The sequence below is a fragment of the Nanorana parkeri genome, unplaced genomic scaffold, assembly GCF_000935625.1.
Source record: "Nanorana parkeri isolate BGI_ZX_2015 unplaced genomic scaffold, ASM93562v1 scaffold124, whole genome shotgun sequence".
Classification (NCBI taxonomy): domain Eukaryota; kingdom Metazoa; phylum Chordata; class Amphibia; order Anura; family Dicroglossidae; genus Nanorana; species Nanorana parkeri.
This window is the reverse complement of record NW_017306392.1, coordinates 1161302-1170847: the sequence shown is the minus strand read 5'-3', so window position 1 is coordinate 1170847 and position 9546 is coordinate 1161302. Positions and strand designations below refer to the sequence as shown.

General features: G+C 43.4%; 1 protein-coding gene across 2 annotated transcripts in view; it reads right to left on the bottom strand.

Annotated features, from left to right (window-relative positions):
- Positions 1 to 1281: 1281 nt before the first annotated feature.
- Positions 1282 to 9546, bottom strand: part of SDAD1 (SDA1 domain containing 1) — a 40708-nt gene continuing 32443 nt past the window's right edge. For both annotated transcript variants that reach the window (XM_018553558.1, XM_018553559.1), the window contains 2 exons: positions 8590 to 8751; positions 1282 to 1426 (listed from right to left, as the gene is read on the bottom strand). In XM_018553558.1, coding sequence (XP_018409060.1) covers positions 1376 to 1426; positions 8590 to 8751 — 213 coding nt within the window. In that variant the 3' untranslated portion in view covers positions 1282 to 1375. The remainder of the gene's footprint in view (positions 1427 to 8589; positions 8752 to 9546) is intronic.

Sequence of the window (9546 nt, the reverse complement as noted above, 5' to 3'; positions counted from 1 at the left end):
CTGCTCCTCCTTGACACGGCCATGCTGCTCCTCCCTCTGCACTGAGGGAGAGCGGGACTGTTCTGCTCTCTTAGGGACGCAGCCATGCTGCCCCACTGTCATGGCCACGCTGCCCCGCTCTTCTCCTCTCCGGCCCTGGATTGGGAGCTGGATTGCCAGGAGAGGTACCAGTCGGTAACTGGTGTTGGTTGGGTAGTCCTGATGTGCGGTGTGAGGCTGTCCATGGTTGTGCCTGCTTTGGGAAGGAGGAGCTGTAGAACTAGACAGGCACTGCCATGGTCAGCTACTTGAAGGTCCCCAGCAAGCGTCGGAACTCGGACGGCCGCTGCTGTTCAAAAATTAAAAGGGCCGGTATCGGCCTAAAGAATCGAGGCATTTTCCCGAGCACAAGTACTCGTGAAAATGCCCGGAATCGGTCCCGATACCGATACTAGTATCAGTACATCCCTAGTTTTTACATTCTACTGTGTGTGTATTAGGCAGTGGCTTATGTCTGAAAAATAAAATAGTCTAAGTTCTATAAGGACTCATTTATAATGGTGAGCAGATATCACTATCAGCTACTCATTATACACCACAGCACTACGCACATTGCAGCCCATTCCATTCATTAATATGTGGTGTATAGCTGGAAGCTTCCATGGTGTTCTCTGCTTAATGGAGCAGAGAACTCTATGATTCAAGGACAGCCAGTAATGTGACTTTGATGGGTGACATGACTGGGGTCTCTTCCTACTTTTTTTTTTTTAATACACACAGAACTTTCATTCAGTTCTGCTGTGCCCTGCCACCTTCGGAAAGCGGATCCATTTTAAAAATTAGCCCCTTAGGCTTTATTATTAAAACAGAATAAAGGAAGCAGGGTTTGCCTACAAAAGCCAGACATCAGTTGTTTTGTTTAACGTAGAAGACATCTAATTAGTTGCAGTGGGAAATTTCTAGTTTCAATTCCTGCAGTTGTTCAATTTGTACTTAAGCATATTAACATTTTTTTAGAAAGAAGCATTACACTTAAGAAGAACCATCCTTCAATTAAATGAACATTTGACATGAAAATGAGGTTGTATTATATTAGGGACAACCCCCCTACAAATAACACAAACACAATTTGGAGAAGAAAATATTGTATTTGAATACCTTTCATCAGGTTATACCACTATATTACAGCATAGACCTGTCAGTTCATAACAGTATTGTGCCAGGTCCATTAAAAGGTGTCACTTTCACAGGATGTTGGCAAGACCCATTATGCTTGGTTACATTACATATTATACAAAATCACTTCCTGCCATTGGACATTGGGAAGAGAAAGCCACATCTGGGCTATAAACTCTGTACATTTGAAATACACTACGGTGACTAGAGCAAAGTCCAATTACTTCATCAGCCGTTTCTTTTTCCTTATAAGGGCATCACGCAGAGCAATCTGTAAAACAGCACATGTATTTAGTTCAAGTAGAAATCAAAACAAAAAATCAGTTATATGTGAAACTTCGCTATATAAGAAAAGATCCATTTCAGAAAAAAAAACAACCCAAAATTATGTTAAAAACCAACTCTTTGAATGCCTTTAAAGAGACACTAACCCCATTAATAAAAATGTATCTTATTTGTGTATCACTCACCTGTAGAATCTCAAACCATCTCTGAATTCATGCTGACACTGCCCTTCCTTCCTTCTGGAGGGTGGCTACTTTTATTCCCCATGGTCCCAGTGTGTGTTGTAAAGTAGTTACCGCTCCAAGCTCACTCCCATGATGGACTACAATCTCATGTTCAGTTTACTAATTTGTGTTGAGATTGTAGTCCATCACGGGAGTGAGCTTGGAGCGGTGGATACTTTACTTTTGTTTTCCACGGTCTCTGTGTGTGTTGTAGTCACCCTCCAGAAGGAAGGACAGGGTAAGCACCAATTCAGAGATGGTTTGAGGATCTACAGGTGAATGATACACAAATAAGATACATTTTTGTTAATTCTTAGGGTACTTGAATGCATTTTTAACGATTTCCTGAGTTTGTCACTAAGTAATATTTTTTAGTAGGCATGGAAGGTAAATTCTGGTGTAGTAACTAAAAAACTGTACAATAGTTATGTTACTTTAGTATAGTAAAAACAATATTTTTTTCTTCTTTGAACTTGCATAGATTTCTCTAAACTTGCTGTTTAAAACCCAGTGAAGTCACAGTGTGGGAAGATTCTGCCATGCCTGCGCCCATGAGAAATGGCAACATCCCTTTCTGTTACGGTTTCTCAATGCTTGAGATGACAACTCTCATGATGCATGTCTCCAGGCATGTTAGTCACCGTGCTAGGTCATGCTAGGTGGGGCAGACCAGTAGCCTCCTGGGCTGTCACTCAAAATGACATGATGCAAGTGAGCAGGTCAGACAGAGTCTGAGATGCTGGAGTCCGCCCACCACAGCTGATCACTGAAAATTAAACTACAGGAGGCAAAAAATAATGAAATGGCTTTAATTTTCAAATCCTAACTGAACAAACTGAAGAGAGAAGCCGATTTATATGTGCAACTGCTCCAGATTCTGTCTGCTCCACTTGCGATAAATTCCTCCACAGTGCTTTACATGAATTAGGACTGGTTCACACCTGGGTGTTTTACAGTGCGTTCCTACGCTCTGTAAAATGCTCAACATGTGAAAACCAATGATTGCCTATGGGCATGGTTCCCACCTGGGCATTTTACAGCGCGTAGGAAAGCGCTGCAAAACGCCCTACGCCCAAACAAGTACAGGAGCTTCTTTGGGGCGTATTTGCCGCGCCTAATCATTGGGACACAGGCAGGTAGCCCTCGGAAACGCGCGTTTGTCGCGCGGTTTTTACCGCGAATCGTGGTAGAAAACGCGCATATTCGATACGCCTAGGTGTGAACCCAGCCTAAATGTCACCAGTTAGATCTAATTTAATATTTCTCAATGTGAAGCCAACAATAAAGATGCCTTTTTCTACAACTTTTTTTTGGACATAAAAGGAAATTGAGGTATTCCTCACTTAACGACCGAGTTCCGTTCCTACGATCAGGTCGTTAAATGAATTGGTCGTTAAGTGAGGAACTCTATACAGTACAGTACTGCATTAGTACAGTACTGTATAGTGTTGCAGATGTACAGTACCGAACAGTGTACTGTACATCAGGCAATGAAAATACTTACCGGGACCCACAGTGAAGATCGGAGGATGTTACTTCCGCCAGCGACACGTCGCACTGACGCTGACACGCGCGGTCGAAGGTCGCTCGGCGTTCTGCCGTAAGTGCGAGTGGTCGCAAAGCAGGTAAGTCGGTAACTGAGGAATGTCTGTACTGCTACCTACAAAAGTTATGCCCCCTCCGGCCGCCGACTCCCCACCCTCCGCCTGTGTCCCCAGCCGCTGTCTTTCTCCCTGCCGTGGTCTTCAGGTCCCTCAATATTCTGGAGGACCCGGGATCACAGCAAATTGGTTGAGGATGGAGAGCGGGGAGGAGAGAACGTCCGTCCTCTGCTCCGTGTGAGAACTGACACAGGAAGTCTGCACTGCACACGCAGCCTTCCTGTCACAGGAGAACTCCTGTGCTGGAGGTGACAGGGTCAATAAAGAGAATCGTTCACCTCCAAATGCTATCACACAGGGGGCTTGTTAGCGCCTGTGTGATAGCAATAAAGTTAGGTGAAAAAAAAAAAGTAAAATAAAAATTTTAATTAAAAAAAAAAAAAAGTTAAAAAATAGCAAATAAATGAAAACACTTTTACAAAGTAAAAAAAATAAAGTAAATAAAACCAACCCTGCTGTCCCCACCACCTGCATACGAATAAATACATGCATACGGCATTGTGTGCGTGAGAGGAGTGGGCGATCCGTGACCGCACGGCTATCATGCACAAATGGCCAGGCGGTCAAGGAATCGCACACCAGTGCCAATCGCGTTGGCAGTGCCATTATTTTCTAATGGTACCTCAGTTGCGCCATGCAGATTGCACGGGTTCCCACCACAGTACTGCCCATGCAATCACGCATAATCGCAGTTGAACACACCACACAATGCACGTCCCGAAATAAGGTACATGTACCTTTCTTCAGCGATTGCAACTCGGATGTAACCCCATTGAAATCAATAGGGCAGCGCAGCAACCGCTGTATGCAACCGCACACGATCGCCCAAGTCTGCACCAGCCCTAAAGAGTAAATTTACTTTCCCAAGTAATTTGAGAAAATGGAATTACCCGCACAAATCTGGCCCCATCCCCCTCCCTGCTATACTTAACTTTCGGCGAACGATCCTTCCCGTCTGCCAGTACTGGTGTACCATTGGACCATGTATATTTTGAATTTAACTCCCAAATTGCAAGCACTCGTTGGTCAGCGCGGTCACCTGATGGCGCTGACCAATGAAAAGCGCTTCTTAGCACTGCCAAATACAGTTTTGATTAAAACATTTTTTTTTGTATCAGGACAAGTAGATTGTTATGGAGGGACAAGTAGATCGGGCCCCTGCTTTAGTCCTTGGACAAGTAGTTTAAAAAAAATAAAAATCCACACCCCTGAATCATTGCCTGAACAAGGTGCTTAATGGAGAACAGTCAAGCTAATATATTAAGATCAGTATCAAGATAATGACACCATGGATCTACATGGTGTTCCAGGCTAAAACCGATAATCCCAGAAGGCAAAACTAGAACCTGAAGGAGCGATGGGCCTCAACTAGCAAGTGGAGGTTTTCCAATGATCCACCTTATAAAAACAAACCAGTGGAACAACTACCTTAAATGGGAGAAATAACTTAAACAGATTAGGGTGGTTGAGAAAAAGAAAAGGCCTAAGAATACTATACGTAACCTGGGATGTAAAGAAAGAAAGCTTGGACAGATGTCCATAAAAAAGACCTTTAAGTAAAAAGAGTCCAAGCCATTCCAAGATGGGGAAGCAAAGAAATAGAGGGTACTGGGGAGGACATGAGTGCCTACAGTAGGTCGAATACATTTCCTATTAAACGGAAATGGCTTCACATGGTCAAGAGGGAGCCATGGCACCACAGGCTGTTTCCAGTTCTCATAAAAGGTAACAGAATGTAATGGAAAGGTATTGAAGTCACAACTCTATCAGACCCAATTTGCAGGCTAGAACACATTGCATCAATAAAGGACTCAAGAACCTCTTGTAAAACGGAGTCAAATTCAGAGCCCTTACAACCGCATATAAAAATCAGCACACTTAAGGTGGAGGCACTGTAGTGGGTTCTGTTGTGGAGTGCAACAGTAAGAATAGAACCCCTTGTGAGCTGACTGCTAAATGAAATGCAGTGCACAGAATGAAAAAAATCCAAAGTAATATTAAAGGTCATGTGGAAGTATGTGTGCTATCATGACTAAAGTGAGGCAAAGCTTTGCATACTCACAAACCCAAGCAGCTGATGCTAATAATGTTCACTGGGGGGAGATAGTCACCAAGTCACTGTAGGTAGGCAGTGGCACAAGACCAGAGACCGGAAACTCCTCAAGGTATAGGTGAAACAGGAGCAGCAACAGGAAGGTGCTTCCTCTAGGCAGGAAGGAGGGAAAAAAAAAAAAAAAACACACACCACAAAGCACCCGCAGGAAACCATTACCATGAGAGAAGTAAAGTAGCTACCAGTGCTTCATTACGGCCAGCTATACTTACTGCATGAGTCCATAGAGACGGGGGTCACAAGTGTGACTGTGCTACAGCTCTGAACCTGGAAAGCGCTTTACAGCTAATTTAGCAGACCAAAAGGTTAAGAAGTGATATAAGCAAAGCCCAGTGCCTGAAAGCAGGCAAATCCGTAGGCCGACAGAGCAAAGGGTCTTGGATATGGCGAAATAAATGCCAAAATAGTTCAGGTCCAATGACCTTGCGTACCAAATGAGTCTGCAGAGACTAGGTCATGCTACAGGCTGAGCCACAGCTCTGGACCTAAAAGGACACCATGCAGCCAACTAACAGTACAGTCACGTTTTGCAATTTAGCAGTGCAGTAGGTATGGGTAGGGTTTCCAAGGCTAAGCTGAGGAACTACCAATATACTTTAGCCCAAAAGCGTACTCACAAAGTGAATTTGCAGAGACTTGGTCACACTAGAGGTTATACCACAACTTTGGACTTGGAGAGAGCTTGGTGGCTTACGAACACAGAACACAGTGGTCTGGGAAGTGCCAAAATGCTTAGCTCAGTGATTGAAGGCCACATTCAGACTAACCAGCAATTTACCAGACTAGTGGGGTGCAGGTAGTGCTTCCAAAGCTATGCCGAGGAAAAACCAATACCCTTCAGCCTGAAGGACTTATAATCGAGTCTTCAGAGACTGGGTCATAACAGAGGCTGCGCTATGGCTTTGGACCTACAAAGTGCTCACTTTTTTGGGTCATAGCTACATAGTATTTGAGGTTGAATAAAGACATAAGTCCATCAAGTCCAACCTGTTGTGTGTGTGTGTGTGTGTGTGTGTGTGTGTGTGTGTATAGGTCCATGAGTGTTCTCATTCTTAAGAGTACCTGTACCCTTGTACATTTCGGTCTCTCAGGAAGTCGTCCAAAAGCCTCTTGAATGATTCCAGATTAATTGCGGAAATTACCGCTTGAGGCAGTGAGTTCCAGACCCTAACCGCGCGAACTGAGAAGAACCCCCTTCGCCCCTTGTGTTCGAATTTTTTTTCTACCAGTTTTAGGTGGTGTCCTCTAGTCTTTGTTACGGAATTAATCTCAAAGAGTTTGTTGCTAATGTTGCTATGACTATGGAACATTTTGTACATGAAAATCATGTCCCCCCTTAATCTCCTTACTTCCAATGTAAACATGTTTAAATTTAGTAGCCGTGTCTCATAGCTCTGGTCCTCCATCCCCTTTATGAGTTTGGTCGCCCTCCGCTGGACTTTCTCCAGTTCAAGGACATCCTTTCTGTGGACCGGTGCCCAAAACTGCACCGCATACTCCAGGTGGGGCCGAACCATTGATGTGTAAAGTGGCATAATTATAGACCTATCCCTGCAAAATATTCCCTTCTTGATGCAGGACAAGATTCTACTAGCTTTGCTTACAGCAACCTGGCACTGTAATCTATTATTTAGTTTGTGGTCTACAATGACCCCCAAATCTTTCTCCATTTCCGACTTCCCTAGCGGCATACCCATAATTGTATAACCCATTTGCCTATTATTCCTCCCAAAGTGCATAACTTTGCATTTATCGACATTAAACCTCATCTGCCACATAGTTGCCCACTCCCCTATTTTATCCAGGTCCTCCTGCAATGTTACACTATCTTGGTCTGTTTCTATTACCCTCCCAATTTTGGTATCGTCAGCAAACACTGAGATATCGCTGTGTACTGCGTCCCCGATGTCGTTAATAAACAGGTTAAATAGCATGGGTCCCAGCACAGAACCCTGAGAAACACCGCTAATGACACTAGCCCAGTCTGAAAGGGCGCCATTTATTGATACTCTCTGTACCCGTTCCTTTAGCCAGTTCTCTATCCATGTACACACCCTTCCATATATGCCCATAGCTCTCAGCTTGTATAGTAAGCGAGGTGAGGTACCGTATCAAAAGCCTTAGCGAAATCCAGATATACCACATCCACAGACCTCCCTCCATCCAGATCTCTACTTACCCCCTCGTAAAAACTCAGTAGGTTAGTCTGTAGGTTAGCCTAAACCCATGCTGGGCTGGTTGTCATTTATTTTGTCATTTTCACGCACGAATTCTACTAAGTGGTCATCCAGCCTGCTTCCCTTTCCTGTATCCAATATAGAAAGTAATCACATTGTGATTATTTCCCAGTGTCTCCGCAATAACAATAGCCTCAATTAACTCCGCTTTATTAGTAATGATTAAATCTAGGATGGCATTTTTCCTAGTTGGGACCTCCACCATCTGGTCCATGAAATTGTCACGCAACATGTTCAGAAAGTGGCCCGCCTTTGTTGAACTTGAGGTTCCATTTGCCCAATTTATGTCCGGGTAATTGAAGTCGCCCATCACGACTACATTGCCCTCCCTCCCAGCTATTTCTATTTCAGACTGTAGATGAGCCTCCCCCTCCTCCCCTATATTTGGTGGTTTATAACAAATACCCACAATTAGTTTGCGACGATCGTCCGTCATGTCCAGTTCCAGCCATAAGGATTCCACATCCTCCCCACTATTTGATGGGATGTCGTCCCTTACATGCATATTTAGATTATTTTTAACATAAATGCATACCCCCCCCTTCTCCCACCTCTGTCCCTCCTGAACAGGTTGTACCCCTCTATGTTGGTGGTCCAATCATGTGCGCTGTCTAGCCAGGTTTCCGCTATTCCCACTATATCGAAGTCCTCTTCCAGTATCATAAGCTCAAGCTCTTCTAATTTATTTTCCAGACTTCTAGCGTTTGTGTACATACATTTAATTAATGTCTTGTTATTGGATTCCCCCCACTACTATTACTGAGTCTAACTCCCCTTTAGAATCTCTGAAAACACTACTGCAATTACACTTCTACAAATGTACTTACTTTTTTTTTCCAATGATGCCACCCCTCTGCCAATCTTAGTACCAACCACCATAATACTGTACCTTGACTTAGGTTTGATGTATTTACCTGCTTATCTCGGAAAGATCTTTTGTTTTTGGTTCGGACGTTCTGGCTGTATCTCATCATCATAAAGCTTTTATTCTTCTTCTTCTCCTTGTTAGTGGTACTGGCATGGGGATTCATTTTCACCTTTTTCCTCACAAATTCTTTTCGATCTGTTCTTCCAGCCTATTTACAGTAAGACATTTTTGGTAAGAAAAGAAATCATGAACACAGAATCTCTTTATAGGATTATTTATAGGTAACATTTACATGGCCTAACACCAGGTCTTTTTAGTTGATGACATACATATTTATTTTAAAAGGAGGTCATAGGGACAAACATATAAAGAGCATAGCCACATCAAATCTCATCTTGTAGCTATAAAGTGCATTTACCACAGTTCAGTACATACCTGAATCCCCCATTTGTTAACATGAAATACAGATTTGTGTTACAATGGCCAACACTTCCAATCTGTTTTGAATATACACTGTTTCAAGAAGTACGACAATTGATTTTATTTTTTTTACATTTCACCACTAACTATAAGGGCTCATTTACACCAGGTCACTGTGGAAACTCGAAAATTACTAAAATGCACACTAGAAGCATTACTGGGCATTTAATTTTGAATGGCACCTCAACAACACACCCCTGTTGCAACATACCACAATGCAACATGTGCGCTGTGGTGTGCTGCAGAAAAATGTAGCAGGTCCTATTTTTTTAGTAGCCTTAGAGAATACAAACTGAATGTTCAGGAGACAAGGTATAACCAGAGAAGGTGTAGGGAGTAGGGGTCCCCTAAGGAACTGTAAATAGGCAATGTGGGAACAGGGGGGGGTAGGCTGGAAGGTGCATAGGGCGAAAGTTAGAGGTAATCGAGATGGGTTCAGGGGTGCAACAAGCAGCATAGGAAGGAAGGAAGGGAAAACAAAAAGGGGGGGAGGAGGGGACAAGAAAGAAGGAAAAAGTAGGTG